Source organism: Barbatula barbatula (assembly GCF_947034865.1).
Source record: "Barbatula barbatula genome assembly, chromosome: 20".
NCBI lineage: Eukaryota > Metazoa > Chordata > Actinopteri > Cypriniformes > Nemacheilidae > Barbatula > Barbatula barbatula.
Window position 1 is genome coordinate 13,835,352 of NC_136783.1, and position 17,371 is coordinate 13,852,722.

The 17,371-nt window shown below is 36.9% G+C and overlaps 3 protein-coding genes across 4 annotated transcripts; all 3 read left to right on the plus strand.

Moving 5' to 3' along the window:
• The first annotated feature begins 756 nt into the window (after nt 1-756).
• On the plus strand, nt 757-4,179 carry pnp4a (purine nucleoside phosphorylase 4a). Its single transcript, XM_079482731.1, has 6 exons — nt 757-970; nt 1,942-2,105; nt 2,188-2,291; nt 2,737-2,912; nt 3,045-3,235; nt 3,422-4,179. The coding sequence occupies exons 1-6, from the start codon at nt 951-953 to the stop codon at nt 3,643-3,645; spliced, it is 879 nt and encodes a 292-aa protein (XP_079338857.1). The 5' UTR covers nt 757-950; the 3' UTR covers nt 3,646-4,179.
• An 824-nt stretch (nt 4,180-5,003) lies between these two features.
• On the plus strand, nt 5,004-9,994 carry LOC306909771 (uncharacterized protein C20orf96-like; the record flags this gene model as incomplete). Its single annotated transcript, XM_079483803.1, has 7 exons — nt 5,004-5,153; nt 5,308-5,407; nt 5,729-5,886; nt 6,041-6,142; nt 6,233-6,319; nt 6,457-6,575; nt 9,140-9,994. The coding sequence occupies 7 exons, from the start codon at nt 5,004-5,006 to the stop codon at nt 9,198-9,200; spliced, it is 777 nt and encodes a 258-aa protein (XP_079339929.1). The 3' UTR covers nt 9,201-9,994.
• A 377-nt stretch (nt 9,995-10,371) lies between these two features.
• On the plus strand, nt 10,372-16,071 carry rem1 (RAS (RAD and GEM)-like GTP-binding 1). 2 transcript variants are annotated; one of them, XM_079483340.1, is made up of 5 exons: nt 10,372-10,699; nt 11,725-12,071; nt 14,093-14,175; nt 14,678-14,885; nt 15,002-16,071. In XM_079483340.1, exons 2-5 carry the CDS (start codon nt 11,744-11,746, stop codon nt 15,277-15,279), a joined length of 897 nt encoding a protein of 298 aa, XP_079339466.1. In that variant the 5' UTR covers nt 10,372-10,699; nt 11,725-11,743; the 3' UTR covers nt 15,280-16,071. The 2 variants fall into 2 exon arrangements, with proteins under 2 accessions (XP_079339466.1, XP_079339467.1); XM_079483341.1 differs by lacking the exon at nt 10,372-10,699 and adding an exon at nt 10,706-11,025.
• Nucleotides 16,072-17,371: the final 1,300 nt, after the last annotated feature.

Below are 17,371 nucleotides of genomic sequence, written 5' to 3' on the forward strand. Positions count from 1 at the left end.
GAAGCTTGACACTACTACTCTTTGAGATATTACGCTTGCAATAATGTCCGGAGCATTTTTGGATTTGGTCCATCTGAAAGTGATTAGTTGCTTTCAATCAGAAAAACCTTGTGAGGTACCCAAATTAAATTTTTCTGGTCCCATGCTTTAGATTTTGGGTGGAGTCTGTCGCCCCGGTAATGGGCCTCACATGCCATGAGTCCTGTGGCAGAATATGATCTGGACCCATTGGCAGCTCATTCCACAAGTCTGATCTACTACTACATGCTTTATAAGACAAGACTACATTATGTGTTTAAACAGCTTAAAGCGAGACCAAATGTGTCAAAAAGTTGATTAAAATTTGATGCATAAACTCTTTAATCTTCCATCTATTGTTAAATCAAATGATCTATTATATGAGACAGGACATGCTGGATTAGACTGATCAAAACAGTTGTGAAAATCTGTTCTCTTTCAAACCGATATAAACCACTATTTTTATTTGGTACTGCTCAAAAAAATGCATAAAAGGAAGGCAGTTTCAGAAATTCCAGAGAATTTGTTTTGTTTGATGTTGTTGCTATAATTAGCAACTTTTTTATTATTACTGGCATATGAGAACCATAAAGTCATAAAATGTCACAACTAATGAGATTAAACTTTGCAGCCTTGTCTGAAGCATGTAAAAAAATCCATAAAAGCGTACTTGCTCCAAATCACGTTGAAAGTTAAATTTCCCTCTCTGATATTTAACCTGTGACAAACATTCAAATTACAAGGAGTTTGATTTGGCAAGACAAACTGTAACACTGAGTTGTAACCAATCAGAAGGTTTGTGTGTGTTAGTGATGTCAGACATTCGGTACACATAAAGCAGCAGGACAGAGCTGCTCTGTCATCCACAAGCTGCTTATGTTCAGGATCACGTCTTCAGTTTAAAACTTTCTCCAGGACGATCTCAGAACAACATGCATAAGGATCAGATCTGGTAAGTTACATTTTCTTATTTTAGGAAAGGTTGAAAACTGATTTGTTAAGGCAAGAAATTGTAATCATGGTTAAAACTTCCATTCTATTTTATACAGCAGTTAAAAGTGTTTTATTGTAATCCGTTTAATTTGACAGAATGACAAAACCAATTGTACCAACACAACCACAGGGTTTTATATACATCTGAATATATATATACTGAATTCAGTTAACAATGCAACAGTTGGGTACTGCAGCTGTATTTCAAAACGTACTATTATGTTTAGAACCACAGTGTGCCGCAGATAATCTGTATCGTCTAACAGTACGTTTTTGAATAATTCATGCATTCAATTTAATAGTTCCCTCTTATCTCACTCATCTTTAATGCAATAGTTCACCTCATTAAATTAAAATTATGTCTTATTATGTCTTTTAAAATCTGTATATGACTCTTTTCTCTAGAACAAAAAGGTTTTGTTTACCATAGTCAATAGAGGCCAATGTTGTTTGGTTACCAACATCCTGTGTTCTGCCAAAGAAAGTCATTCAAACAGGTTTGAAAATACATTAAGGGGTGAATAAATAATGCAATATTTTTATTTTTGGGTGAACTATCCCTTTAAGTCCTCTCTTGCCATTGTATGATCTCTACATGAGCAATTTCTTATCCACAAAACTTACTGTTCCTCTCTGGTGGAATTAGCACTCCGCCCAACCTGTGCAGTACATCCCAACCATGATGAAACACATGAAGACACGCCCGTTCTGCACTCATCTGACTAACCCAAAACGGTCAACTTTTTCACATCGTAACTCTGTTCATTAGTTTATTCATCTTTAGGTTTAGGTTCTTTCATCTTTTCTTTGCTTCAACCCTGGTCTTACTTGCAAACATGCAGTCACTGTTGGCTAAAATTGGATAAATGCTCTCTCATTTTTAAGTGAATATAGACAGTGAGTGAGTGTTCAGTTCTTTGTCATCTCCAGCCACGAGGACTACCAGAAAACAGCAGACTGGCTGCTCTCCCATACACAACACAGACCTAAAGTGGCCATCATCTGTGGCTCTGGACTGGGTCTGCTGGCAGATGCCCTCAAGTGCCAAGACTTCTTCAAATATTCAGACATCCCCAACTTTCCTCAAAGCACCGGTGAGACAGCGCAAACCATACATTAATTTCCTCCTTTTGGAACATTAAGAGGTCTTACAATTTCTGTTGTTTATGCAATCAGTAAAAGGCCACGCTGGACGTTTGGTTTTCGGGCAGCTTAAAGGGAAGACCTGTGTGTGCATGCAGGGACGATTTCACATGTATGAAGGACACTCACTAAGCAAGGTTTGCCTTTTTTTAAAACCAAATGTTAAACAACGAAACTATGAATGATTCTTTTTGACAGTAGTCCACTTTGATAAGTCAAGTCATGTTGGGTTACAAATAGTCAATACAGTATGACATTGCAGTACAAAACCACACTCTAATCAGGCCGTGTCATCTGCTTCATTCCAAAATAAAGATAGAGCTGGCAGATTCCTTTTTCCGTTTTAATGCCATTTCATTTGAACCAAGCCGATCATGCTGATCTGAATCACATGCTGTATGCCAAAGCACGAATGAGCATTCAATGAAACTTTTGTATGGTTTGCATAACACAGGGTTAGATTAATATGGGTTATAGTACAGCAGCAAGCTTATGATGATTAGTGATGATGTACTGTAAGTGAAAATGGATTTTGATACACAGTATTCAACACATACTGTATAAAATCTGTTTGTTTCTCAGGTCACTTTTCCAGTACGAGTTTTCAAACTTCTGGGCGTTGAAACCCTCATTGTGACTAATGCTGCTGGATCATTAGCGGACAGTTACAGCTGTGGTGATCTCATGATCATCCGTGACCACATCAACTTCCCTGGACTAGCTGGATTGAACCCACTCAATGGACCGAATGATGATAAGTGAGTATCTGTTTGTGAAAAGACTGATGTGAGTTGAGAAAGCCTATTTGTTTGATATCAAGGCAGTATTGAAACTTTTCATTCATTTTTAGATTAGTACAAGGATTGTAATCGTTTGTTTGTGTTTCCAAGGTTTGGTCCACGATTTCCACCCATGTCTGGGGTGTACGACAAAGGCTTGCAGAAGATGGCATTTGACATCTGTAAGACCATGGGCGTCTCTCAGTATGTCCGGGAGGGTGTGTACTGCATGGTGGGAGGGCCCAACTTTGAGAGTATAGCCGAAGCCCGCCTTTTACACAGACTGGGGGTGGATGCAGTGGGTAAGAAACATGTCTCATTTATTCAATTTAATTATCATATCATCAGGATATTGTCAATCAATTGAATTTTACATTATATTTACATTATTTGGTCATGTTTATTTGGTCCAATTTTAAGAAGGAAGTCATATTGGTTGATAGCCAGATGCATCACATTATTCATTAAAACAATATTTGCCTTTAAAGGTATGAGCACTGCTCCAGAAGTGTTGGTTGCCAGTCATTGTGGAATGAAAGTCTTCGGCCTTTCTCTCATCACTAACAAAGTTGTGAAAAGCTATGAGGACAACGAGACTGTCAATCATGAAGCCGTGCTTGAAGTGAGCAAAATGCGCTCAGAGATTCTGCAAACGCTTGTCACCGAGTTGATCAGTCGCATGGACATGAACAACAACAACAACACTGTATGATGTCACCGATGCTTTTTGTGCCAATACAAACCTTCTTCCAGAAAAACCTGCAGCTAACATGATTACCTTTTTTATTATAGACGACTGTACAAAACATCTGTTTTCTGTATGATCTTTTACTCCATGGAAGAGATCTAGGATATTTCTGTATTTGGTTCAACAAACATTTAAAATACACTGGGCTGTTCAATATGTGTGTATGTAAAACATTTATTACGTTTGATTTTTTTTGTGTAGTGGAAGGTATTCGGTTTATTTACAATAACGGTATGATATAAATTATTTGGGGAAACTTTGCTTGATTCACAGCTTTTTGAATTTATCATGCAAATTAATATAAATCTTAATGTTGATTTTTTTAGTTGATAATGTAAGATATTTATATCATTTCATGATGCTATTTATGAACCTGTCTTACATTTTTTCTGTTCGTTTTGTACATTGTGATTCAATTAACTTGCTTTTCAGTATGACAAATAATCTGAGCTGAAAATGCATCAATAAACAATACAACAATAAACGTTTATTGACTCTAATAGAGTAATTTTTTCACTGTTTTGGAAGGTAAAAAAATCAGGAAGTTTAAACAGTAAATGTATCGCAAAACGCATGCGCTCAACATGTCCACTAGATGGAGGCAGACATATTGTATGCGGTCATGGACCTGCGGTTGCCATGGCAAACTCATGGAAACTTTCTTGTTTCAACCAGCTAAAAGTACGATATCATGACACTGAACTTGAGATTACGTGCAAGCAACTTAACTCCGGTGGTATGATTCTTTTTATGATTGAATTGTTTACCCATATAACCAGTTAATTTTATTACAACTAAAACGAAAAATAATGTTTGTGGCACAATATTTTATAGAAGTTTTGAAAAAGTAAACTATACTACATTTACTTTCCTGTTGAAGGTCACTGTTTGTATAAGTATTACAAGTGTTACATATATGTTTTTAGGATTACAGCAAATGGCAGCGAACTACTGAACCTCATCTGCTCTGGGCAGCTCCTCACAAACCAATACTAGCAAGACAGAATAACAAAGAGACTTTCGTAACCAGACAACATAAGACAGGTACATCAGGTAAGATATAACTATAAGCTAAGCGTTACAATAACGATTAACAGTCTGCTTAATGGATTGGGGTTTTTTTTCATTTAAATTGTATGCACAGGAAAACCCAAACAAAGCACTATCTGCAATGGAACTGAAACAAGGATGCAAGATCAAGTTTCCACAACCAAAAATATTAAAACATTAATGGTGCGTACCACAAGAAAGCAGATGTTTGCTTTTCTTATGTACTGCATGTATGTCATGAAATCCATTCTACTGTATTGTAGTTACTCATCATGTCCAGAAGAGAGGCTATAAAAGATCTGCAGGAGCACTGTGAGCAACTTCAAGAGATGAACCAACAGATAGCCAGGAGCATTATGGATACAGACCGAAACTCGCTCTCTAGAGATAAAGATCTGCTTAACAAGCAAGAACAAACGAGGGTGAGCAAGAAGTATAAAAGTCTATCTCTTTATTTTTTCTGTTTAAATGTGGAAATAAATTTTTTGATTTTGTTAAGTTTAAATACTTTGTGTTCAATTGCAAGCATTTTTTCCCCTAGGTTATAGACTAATCGTTTCTACCCCTTCCATCTAGAGATCAACGGTAGTGTTGAAGCGATGGAGTGACAGTCAAATTAGAAGTATCAAAGCGGAGCTGACAGATGCAAATGAAACATCACATACACGTCTCATTGGTTAGTTTACCATACTGTAATTCAATTCTATATAAATAAAATTGAATTGAATTGTAATATATTACATCAAAATAATTTGATGATCCCTGCTAAGAAAAAAAATTACATGTCACCCAGTGTATGTTTTTGTTTGTATTCTGTTGCCCCTGCAAGCTTTTTTAACTAGAGTAACCAGCAAGCCTCAATACACGTATCTTTCCAGCAGGGAGGACTTGTTTCAATACAGTGCACATCTGCTGCCACTCAGTGGTCATTAATTGTTGTGCAAAAACAAACAGCACCAAACCATTGCGAGTAGTCGGGTATCTTTTGTGAGCACAGGTTTGCAGGGGCAGCTGGATACAGTGAAAGGAAAAGTGATGACGGCTCAAAAGCAACTGCACAGTCTGAAGACATACAAAGATATGAAGTTCCCAGTCAAGGCCCTGCAGATTGCAGACATGGAGAGACAGCTGAAAAGACTGAGGGATGTGCAGCAGGTATATATTGACAGGACAAAGTGCTGTTTGAAAGTTTACATTTAATAAATATAAAATAAGCAAAATCAATACAAATCAGGTACTTTTGAAAATCCTCTATTAAATAAATATAGTTATTAATAATGTTTATTGTTTTCTTTTTTTATATTCTTAGAATGAGAAGGAAGATGTGAGTTTGGTGTTTGAGAAAGAAATGGTCAATTTAAAGAGACGTCGCCAAGAAAAAGAACAGGGAGTTCTGTCTGCTTTTGTTGAGGTGAAGAGCCATTACTGTTTGAAACTCTTATTTTACATTTATTTGATGTTTTAGGATCTCTAGAAAATGTCTTTGTGGTTTAATTTTCAGAAGCATGCATGTCATGTCCCTCCTGTTGTCAAACTGATGGCCTCACAAAACCACAGGATGAGGGAAGAGATCCATATGCACAGACAGGTGATAGAATTGTTATAGTAATTGCTTGTTTACATTGTTTCTGAGTTAAGGAATAGTAACACATGCATAGTATAATATTTTTAAGAAAGAATTATAACTGTTTGATCAACTGTAAAAAATCGATGTTCTTTTAAAAGGAAATAATTCATCTGGAGCAGAGGAACAAAGAGCTCATGAAGAGTATTCGTGAACTGCAACTATCAAGACCAAACATCAGGAGAGAGATCTTTTCAGATGTTTTCCTCAAATCAGATAAGTAGGTGCATGATGACATCTGTTATTGAAGCAAACAGCATTTTATCACACGGAACAGAGATGTCCTCGATTAATCCCAAAACCCTGCCAAGATCTCTGGTATATGCATTTACAGTATGCGTTTTGGAACAATCAGAGTTGAAAAAAAGTTCTCAAAAAAGCTGGCCACTTATATGAAGGTTAATAGGACCGTAACTCTTCTGATAAACAGATATAGAACAGCAACACTTTGAAAACTTCACTTTCAAGAGCCTTCTTCTATATAGGCGTTCCCAAACAATGAGATAAGAACACAGCATGTGACAGTTCTATTTGGGTTAGGACAGAAAGATAGTTGAGTGTTTGGGCAACCTCCAGTAATGATATATAGGGTTATGTAAATCTATAAAATATAAACACTCTAAATTATTATAAAATTAAATTTTGTTGCTATAACTTAGAACTAATGTAAAGTTCTAAACCAATTTTGATGTGTAGTAATGTAAAATATTAAAGCAATGGTTCACCACCTAAATGAAAATCCTGTCAACATTTACTCACCCTGTTGTCATTTTAAACCTGTGTGATTTTCTTTGTTCTGCAAAAGAAGATATTTATAAAAATATGGTAACTGAACACCGTTGGTTCCCATTGACTTCTATTGTATTAAAACCAATGCAAGTCAAGGGGGTCCAATGGTTTTCTGTTACCGACATTTTTCAAAATCTCTACTTGTGTGTTCTGCAGATGAAAGAAAGTCATACAGGTTGAAAATGACAACAGGATGAGTAAAAGCTGACAGGATTTTCATTTAGGTGAACCATCCTGTTAAAATAGTAAGTTGAAATAACTTGTAAAGCCAATTTGATTGTCCTTTCAAAATTAGGGCAGCAAAAAATGACTTATTGCTCATGAATTATTCAGGTGATTTACAATAAACAACTGACTCTTACTTAAAAAACATGAAATTCAATGTATAATTGAACCGTTTACACTAATGTATGCTCCTTGTGGCAATATTAAGAATGCAGTGCGAGTTATGAATTCTGTTGTGATGCATTTTGGAACAAAATCCACAAAATCAAGTTTGCAAAGCCAGAAGTGTCTCCATTCAGCCCAAGTAGAAATTCTGATCCAAAGGTGTGTCTTCACGTTGAGCTCCAATGTAAGGTAGAGGACAAAGAACCCTCTACTTTCAAACAAAGACATGGTTTGGAAAAAGTATTAGGCGGCTGGAGATCGTGTTATATTACACAGTTTTGGAAAATACTCCAAAGGCCATCTTAAAGATAAATGAAGAACAAGAGAATGCTGTGCATTCATGGAATCCCCGGCGTCCATTAAAGGTTAATGAAGGTTTCACATTTCCCAACAGTCTGTTCCAAAACAGTCTGACATTTTCCTCTCAATGACAATCAGTCATATCTCCAAAATAATCAGACACATTATTCCAGACCGCAAAAGTGGCAAGTAAATGCACGCACAAACTCTCTTCACCCTTGGGAACTTTGTTCTGTCACAGTTAAGATGTATTCATTTGAACCTTTGGTCCTTGAGTGTTCTGGCCTATGGGACAAAGAATGTGGAAAACAAACAAGAACGCTTAGCGTTTTTTACATATCATGTCACACTGAGCTCCAAATTATAAAGGTTTCCATTAAATGGAGATAATTATAAACAGATCTGGGATTTCCTGCTCTGCTCGTGACAGAGACTTGACTTTAGTATCTGCAGATGTCCAGAGCCACAGCAGAGAAAGTTCTCATGTTTTCTGTTTAAAACAAACTGTCTCTGTCTTTGGCGGACATTTTTAAGGGCAGATGTTTCATAAGAAGTCCTGATTTACAGACATCCTATAACCACAGCTGTGAGACTGTGTGTGGACACCCCTTTAGGGTACTTTTAGGTAAAAAACATAACTGGCAGGTTTTTTTCCTTTTTCACAATGGGATGCAGCCCTTCTGTCTCGTGCAGGCAAACAACTGTCATGTTGTTTATTCCTAGCTTAATTGTTTATTTTGTATCTTAATGCATTACGCCATTGATGCGTAGTTATGAAGTCACCGCATTGAATGTGTATTTTGGGAACAAGCAGTTTGGAGGTTGGTTGTGCAAAATTTTAATCTGAGGGAACCTGAGAGCTGATGACCTGAAGAGGTCTTAAATCTTGTCCTGGCACTGTGTGTGATGTTTGTCACTTAATTTCTGAATACTATGTTTAAACATTATACAGTGTGTAGCTTCTGCACCACTTGCGGTCACCAAAGGGATCTGTTGTTCAAGCGGCCGGACTGGGCTAAACATAACAACATTGAGGTTGGGGTCAAGAATATATCTGTTTGTCTCACCTACAGTATGCCAGACAGAGGATGTGTTCAAACCTTGTCAGGAAATAGTTACCATTTTGCAATTCTGTGTAGTGCCACACATAAACTTTTGGAATCAAGAATCAGGACTTTTGGGATGTCTTATTAGGCTGTGTAAACAAGCTAAATTATTATGGCATGAACACCATAGTTACATTATTTTTCCAAAGGTGTTATAATAACTGTATACTGTCACTGTCACTCTGTTGTCTTACTTTAGGTGTACTCCAGATATGGATGTCCATCTCAGTATACCACGAGAGGATTTACTCCCCATATAAACCTGTGCTGACGGCATTACCTTTTTGAGTCTTGACTTGAGCTGCTGTATATTAGAGAGAAAAATTAAGGAAGCCACTTCATTAAATCATATTCTGCAGAGACAAAGAACATTTGCTTTATTTGTCTTTGTGTCCAGTATGTTTTACTGTATTTGCCATAATCTATTGATGTGTCTGCATTTTAAGAAAATTGCATCGCCTTGTCAATTATTCAATACAGCCTGCACATGTACAGTAACTATTTCATTTGGTAAAGATTAATAGAATGCTCCTTTTCAAGAAGACCTATTATGTTTAAAACATCTATGACTTTTTCTGGTTTTATCTCAGACATACTGTGTTACAGTAGGTGTAATATTTAGTTTTTGTTCACGTGACTGCAAGCGTTGCCTTAAATTTTCAGCGGATGTGTGTTGTGGGCTTATCTTCCCATGTAGTTTCTGAGACCAGTCAAGAAGCAAGTTTCATTACAATTAATGAAACCTGAACGTGTTAGTATTCGTGTTTCATTTCATGACTATATATGACTCTGTTTATTCTGTAAATGGAGCATTTCTGAGCCTTTTTTGTAAAACTTGAAAGCAGAAGTTTGGTGACATTGATGTAATTGACCAATGTGTGGGAACGAGGCTTTTCTCTGTAAACACTTATGGATTTCAGCACCCCAGTGTACTGGCGACTGGTTTGATTACTTTTGTTGTTTCCTTTGGAAAAGATTCAGAAAAGCCTCAGAGAATTAAAAAATCCTGCCAAAACTGCAAGATCAAGGCAGGAAATAAAGCTTATTTACTCTATTTCTTTGTTGAATGAATTCTTGATCTTTATTGCCTTGCATATTCAGTACTGGAATACAATTTCTTCAATAAATAAATCTTATTTCAATTTTAGAAATGAAAACAAATCTGGATCAAATTAAATAATGGATTCAATAAAATCACAGCGTTCGTTAGAAAAAATGCGTAAGCACAAAGCAAAGAAAAAACTTTGGAAGTTTCTCCCTGAACAAAAAATAAACAAAACCGCGAACCAAGTACTGGATCAGAAGTCTCTTGTGGTTTGCGTGACTTTCCGGTGAAGCATTTAAAACAATACTCGTTCAACACAAGTTTAACATCAAGGAAACGTGATTTATGAGAAGCGTCTGATAAGATATGACGCTCAAGCTCAGTTTAAGCAGGAAATGACAGAAGATCTACGTCATGTTGTTGGAGTGGGACGGTGAAAAACAAGAGACAACTTTTCGTGGCCCTGGATGATGTTGAAAGACGCTCACCGAAGACCCACGAGATTTACAACTAGGGGCCCGTTCGTTGAACGGTGTTTATGGATTATGTGCGTCATGTAATCATAGGGCACGTTTCACCGCGCACTGAGGCTGAGCTGGCGACGGGAGTCCCCCTGTGTTTGATGACAAAGACACATGCAACTTCTCACCGAATGAGATCAGAGGGCTGAGGAAGTGTAGAGATGGATTGATAAGCCCCTCTGTGGAGATAAAGGTGAGTAGACGAGATCTGAACTCAGCGATAGAAGCGCACGACTGCGTGTCCGTGCGCACGATGTACGGCGTCCGGAGCGCGAGTTTGTGACAGCGCGCGAGATGAGAGAAATCCTTGCTCGTGAATATTTAAATGCGTTGTGGAAGTCAGTAGGCTGTTGCTATGACTCCTGCGGTGTAGCGTTTCTGCACGGTCTGTACATCAACCTGTACTGCGCCCTAACTGATTGATTCCTAGGGTTCACTGTACACTGTTGCTTGATGTGATCGGTACATTGGAGAGAATAAGCTGCTATAAGTGGAAAGCAGTCGTTGACGGGCATGGTTGTGAGTACATTGCAAACGTGTTTTTGTTGCAATCTGTCTAATTTGTTAAGTTGCTAAGTTGTATTTTCATTCAAATGCATGCATGTACTTAAGTAACTATTTCTCTGTTGTCATTTTTACTACAATTTTACATTTATTCCACTTCATTATTCACTGTCATGTTTCATAACATGATATTTGATTACTTTTAGAAGCATTAAAATCAGTCAAGAAGCAGCAAGAATGAAACAATTTCAACAATTTTCTATTGAGATTTGAATATTACCCTACTAACAAAACGACTGCTAGACAAAACACACATTTGTACACATTTGAGTTAAGAGACTGCCCTAGTGGCAACTTGTCTAGCCATGATGCGCCGTGTACATGTGATGAATAGTGACTCAAGTTTTATGTGCTGGTTGAAGAGAAAGTTCACCCAAAAATAAAAATATTGTCATCATTTGCTCACCAACATGTCATTCCACACCTGTGTGACTATTTCTAGAGATATTTTGAGAAACGTCTCTGTGGTTTTGTGTCCATACAAAAGAATATCAATAGGATCCGATGTTGTTTGGTTAACAGTGTTTAGAATATATTCTTATGTGTTCTGGAAGAAACGAGGGTAAGTAATATTTTTTGGGTGAACTATTCCTTTAATTCTGACAAAATTAGCTGTTAGTTTGTCAACCCTAACAATGTCACTTTTTGTTATAGGCATACAAATGTATATAAGATGACGCTCAACACACAGAAAGAGCGGAAGGAACCCCTAAGAAGAAGAGCAAGTACTCCCATCCCCTCTTCCCGTCAGGCGACCCGGGGAGATAGAGACCCCTCATCTGACCCGTACCACCCTCCGCTCGCCCAGTCAGCCTCATACCACCCTGGAGACAAGAGCTTCCACTCACAGGCCAACTGGTCTTCAGACTCGGAGTCTGACAGCTCTGGATCAGATTGTCTTTATCGTGTGGTTTTGTTGGGGGATCACGGTGTGGGAAAGTCAAGCCTCGCCAACATCTTCGCTGGAATACAGGAGAAGGATGCTCACAAGCACATTGGAGGTATTAAGTTCCTGTGAATGTTAATATTGCTTTTTAGGATTATTGTTTTATGATTGAAAAAATATGATATCCACATATCAAATCTTTACAAATTGGCAACTTAATGTTGTGTTATTGATGCTATGTATTGCCTCTCTACTGTAAAATCTTATGGCATTCCAGAACCTCATATAACCTTGGCTAAACTGTGCAACCAAATTGGCATGTGACATGATTGATTCTGAAACATGAATTGTATGGCAGTATTGATCAATACATCAGTCAGTGCAAACAGTACATACAGTACATTGATTTGTGTACCTACTGTTGTCTAGAGTGTTGTAGTCATTTATGTGTGTATACACTGCTTTGTGAGGTTGTCAGTGTTGTATTTATATTCCGTAAATGTAGAATCATGTCTACATTATTTTGCTGCTATATGTAAATGAGCTGCTAACAGATCTTATAGTCATCACTATGGTGTTAGATGTCCCATCTGTCCAGTCCACTTCATCTTTTAGTGTTCTGATGGTGTGAGACAATCCTTTATACTAGCACAGAATGCTACCATCAAATATCTCCATTTTCGAACCATTAATTAGCTTTATCGGGGTGATAAAATAAAGCTTTACTCCACTATATACATATGTACACATCTATGTTGTATTTAAATACTGTTGTAATGTCTTTATAATGATTCCTAATATGTTAATTATGCAAAATGCCTTCATGAAAACTGTCCTGTTACATCTGTAAGTGGAGAACCGTTGACCTACTTGTTTTTTTCTGTAAGGGCTTATGACCTGAGTCCCGTGGCTGTTTTGGCTTTGACCTGTGCAGAACATCATGCTGTAAATAATCATGTAATTGACAAGCTGATGTCTGTTTATTGACTCCTAACCAGTAGTAAATAAATAAATCCAAACTAGTTTGTTTTTGCATGCCTCTCGATGCATTAAGTTGCATGACAAAGTAAGTTGTGCACTTTTTTAGTTGTTGCTAGGAGGTCATTCTTTATGCAGGTGATCTCCTTGCTTATTCAGAAATGAAATGAAACAATAATTTTCAAGACTGAAGACAGGAAATACTTTTCATTTTGAAATGTGCATTGATCCCAGGCAGAACGCCTCTTAAAGTTCCAGGAAAGCTTTTAGTCCATATCTGGATTATATTTTAGCTTTGACTTTAACATTTAGATGTTAAGTGACAAGTTTTAGAGGCACTGAAGTTGATTAAGGACACTGTTATTCTTTATGGTGTGTTCACCTGTTTAAGTCATAGTCAAGTTTGTCTTTAAGTGAAACGTAACAGAAAGTGGAAAAATGAAGGCCTGTTTTACTCCAGAGCAAAGTGTTTTATCTTTCTTGTCAAGCTGGCTACACATAATCAGTTTGAAGTAAACACGGTTCTGCAGTTCTGCTCTACATTCAATTTTCACATGAACGATTATAAAATCATACTTTTTAACTCTGTTCAAACTCATTACTGATAAACACAGTAATGGCAGCATAATTATTATTTGTACTGTTCTGTCTTTTCTTTCTTGGCAATGCTGCTGTGAAAGGGCTGAGATACTTTTTCCTATTTTGGATGTCAAAAGTATATTTTGGACATTTGTTGGATGGGTGTGAAATCAAGTTTGTTGAATCAATGTGAATGAGAATTTAGAATGTTGGCGTTTAGAATCAGTGCGAAGTACAAGTTATAATTCGTGACTGTAACACATTTTGCTTTGAAAAAACTGAATCACATGAATTATTAATAAAAAAATATGGTAAAACTTTGTACAATAAAAGGTTGAATTTGTCAACAATAGTTAATGCATTAGCTAAGCTAAACTAACATTAACTAACAATATTGTTGACATATAACCAGATAGATTCCAGATAGCAGATAGCTTTCTGCAATTCTTTAGTCCATTTTGAGTAAATAATGACTAAATGTGGCCCTAAACCAAGAATCTAATTAAGGGGTATTGAGCCTCACTATGGTTCAGATGCACAGTCCAAACTGACTGATAAATGTTTTGTTTGTTTCTATAGAGGACACATATGAGAGAACCCTTACAGTGGATGAGGAGGAGACCACACTAGTTGTAATGGACACATGGGAAACAGAAAAACAGGTATGGAGATATCACATATCACACCTTGTACTGTAAGTCTGCAGATTGCAGTATAGGCTTATTAGTAAACATTGAAAAGTAAAACAAGTGAAGGCATTTGGTCATGTTTTTGCCAGTCTGTCTATACTCAGAGTTGCAGTCACAAGTCCCACCTGCAGGGCTGCAATGCCCTTTTGCATGCCGCTGTGGAAAAACATGGCCACTCGGTGCCAGTGGCTAAACTCCATTGACAGCGAGTGATGCCCGTAGTGAGTGAGAAACATACGGCTGGCCCCTGCTGTTAACCACGCAGCCAAGTACACTGATCGCTCTGGGGCTTAATTACACCACTATTGACGACTTCTCTCTGTGACGTCTGTCTGGCATCTATAGGCTTTGTTTGGAACAGTTTACAAAGATAACTAATTCTGTTACAATTTGGAGGAGTATTTTTCTGATATTCATTCTTCATATGCACGTGTAAGCTCGCTTACAGTGTTTAACCCTTGTTTGAACTTTCTAGGAAGAAGATGAAAAGTGGGTGCAAGATTACTGCATGCAGGTGGGCAACGCTTACATCATTGTTTACTCCATCACAGACCGCAGCAGCTTTGAGAGCGCTTCAGAGTTGCGAATCCAGTTGCGTCGAATCCGGCAAGCTGAAAACATTCCCATCATCCTCGTGGGAAACAAAAGTGACTTAGTACGCTCTCGAGAGGTGGCGGTGGAAGGTGAGTGCACAGCTGTGATGCTTATCGTTCACACACATGCATCATAGTGATGTTATGTAAAGCTAGTGTTGTGGGGTCAGGCAAAGGTTTCACACAATGCTGATCTTCCATGGCAGAGGGTCGGGCTTGCGCGGTGGTGTTCGACTGCAAGTTCATCGAAACCTCTGCCTCCCTCCACCACAACGTTCACGAGCTCTTCGAGGGCATCGTGAGGCAGATTCGACTGAGGCGAGACAGCAAAGAGATGAATGAACACCGGCGTTCCATCTACAAGCGAAAAGAGAGCATCACAAAAAAGGCCAGACGCTTCCTGGATCGGCTTGTGGCAAAGAACAACAAGAAGATGGCCCTGAAGGTCCGCTCCAAATCCTGCCATGACCTCGCAGTGCTGTGAAACCACAAGTGCACAAGATGTGTCCACTCTAATAATTTGCACTTTGGATCATCTGTTGCGTTATGGATTAAGACAAAGAGAGTTTGTCTGTAAAATTCATCCACTTTTTCAAGTCAAACATTTTTATTTAGAGATTTTTATTTATTCGTCGATGTCAATATGTGACCAAATTGAATTGTAACCACCCTAAAGGCTGAAGTTTTGCTTTTATGTTATAGTTTCATGTGTGTTTGAATTAAACCAAAGGTTTATTGCTGTATATCACCAATTAAGTGGACTTTCAATGAACATTTCATTAATGTTTGCCTTATCAGACTAAACAGGTAAAACAATCAAACAAGCAATATTTATTATTCAGTGTTGGTTGTACATTGTTTCTTAAAGAATTTGACCTTTCTTTATTTCTAAAGAAAAAAGTACTTTGTATACGCTCAAAGACATTTTTCTTTGAGAAAGGTCTATTAGAAAAGGAGAGACAAGTTCATTCTAATAGAGCAAAAAACAGGAACATGTCAGTCTTCATTTACAAAGGGCATGTGAATATTGAGCATGTATTTTCAGATGAAAATAGATAGTGGGTCAATAAACTATAACGTTATTAAGGTGTCAGATATTTTTCCAGGAACCCTTTTCTAACAACAAAAATAATGGTTTACAGACTATTTCTTTCTAAATGTATTTTTGTCTACTTTTTTGTCACTGGAGATAGATGTTTTTGTACAACTCTGTGTTGTTTGTTTGTAAATATGTAATGTCCAATATTTGTAAAATAATAAATGAATCTGAAATATGTAATAGTAGTTTATTATGCTTTGCATGAATACAAACATAATTTCATGACTTTCAGTGTTTTTTAATCTTCTCCAACTTTTTTTGGTTTTCTTAACTTTTCAGCTGATTTCAGTTTAACCTGTCTTTCTTTTAGCTAAATAAGCGAGTTCAGTGATGTGTTATCATTGACCATCCTAAAATATTTGCTTAACAAAAAGTTTATGTTGTTTTATAGCTTTAGGAGCAATTTATGATGCAGGTTTTTCTATTAATCAGATTATTTCTCTTATGCACATAATTTCAGAGGACGATCTTGCTGCTTCAAACCTATGCATTACAGTTAACTAATGAAAAGCTCATTGATTATCCGTATTGAACATGTAGACAAGATGCAATGAAAATTCCATTTACAGTGTACTGGCTTTGATCTTCATATTTATTATACAATTTATTAAGAAGCTTTACAGACCATTTCCTAGGATGCACGCATGGAATTTCCTTTCTGTGTTTATTTAATGGCCTGGCTTGTGGCTAACAATATAGGCCTACTATTTCTATTTTTATCAATTTATTTTAATTTATATTAACATTTTATTGTATAATAATTGTTTTGTATAAACAATTTGTTGAATTTTATTGTATATTAACTTTTTTTAAACAAACGATTTGTTGATTAGGTTGTGTAACTTTGTCGCATTTAAGTTTAGCCAAGTAACGGTTCTTCTGCTGGTAACTAAAAGTAACTGGACATACTTTTAACTTGCTAGCTAATGTAATTTATTTATCTTGCTTTCAGAAATAATCTGCAGAGACTTTCTTTCTGGGTGTTATCACAATTTTGTACTTAACCTGAAAAGTTTCAGAAGCAGTGACAATGTAAACTAGGCTAGATTCTCAAGATAAATTTTATAATTTTTTACTTTAAATTATTATTGATTATATGAACAGAATAACTATAAAACTGCATCAACACTAATGTAAATATTTAGAATTTTCTCAACTGCCTCCAACCACCACCTCCAAACCCTGTCAGACAACCAACGGAACCACCACTGGCTTGTGTAATGGAAAGCCAGAAGGACTTCACCCTGTTTACCCAAACAAATTTTACAACTGTGCAAGAGGAAATACTTCCTCAGAACACTGTGGTGCAGGAACAGAGCTTGATGACAGCTGTAAGTGCTGTGCTTGGCCAAAGCTCTAAAGAATACAACAAATGAAGACTAACTTACTTGTCTTTTTTTATAATGCCTCTTTGTCATGCTATTATCTTATAATCTTTATGTCCTTAAAATGCAAAAAAGATACAAACATACCAAGT

Coding starts and splice junctions, on each gene's coding strand:
- pnp4a (XM_079482731.1), top strand. CDS start 951: ATGCATAAGGATCAGATCTG. Junction 2,292..2,736: donor AAGGACACTCACTAAGCAAG/GTTTGCCTTTTT, acceptor TTTGTTTCTCAG/GTCACTTTTCCAGTACGAGT. Junction 3,236..3,421: donor ACTGGGGGTGGATGCAGTGG/GTAAGAAACATG, acceptor TTGCCTTTAAAG/GTATGAGCACTGCTCCAGAA.
- rem1 (XM_079483340.1), top strand. CDS start 11,744: ATGACGCTCAACACACAGAAAGAGCGGAAGGAACCCCTAAGAAGAAGA. Junction 14,176..14,677: donor CATGGGAAACAGAAAAACAG/GTATGGAGATAT, acceptor TGAACTTTCTAG/GAAGAAGATGAAAAGTGGGT. Junction 14,886..15,001: donor TCGAGAGGTGGCGGTGGAAG/GTGAGTGCACAG, acceptor CTTCCATGGCAG/AGGGTCGGGCTTGCGCGGTG.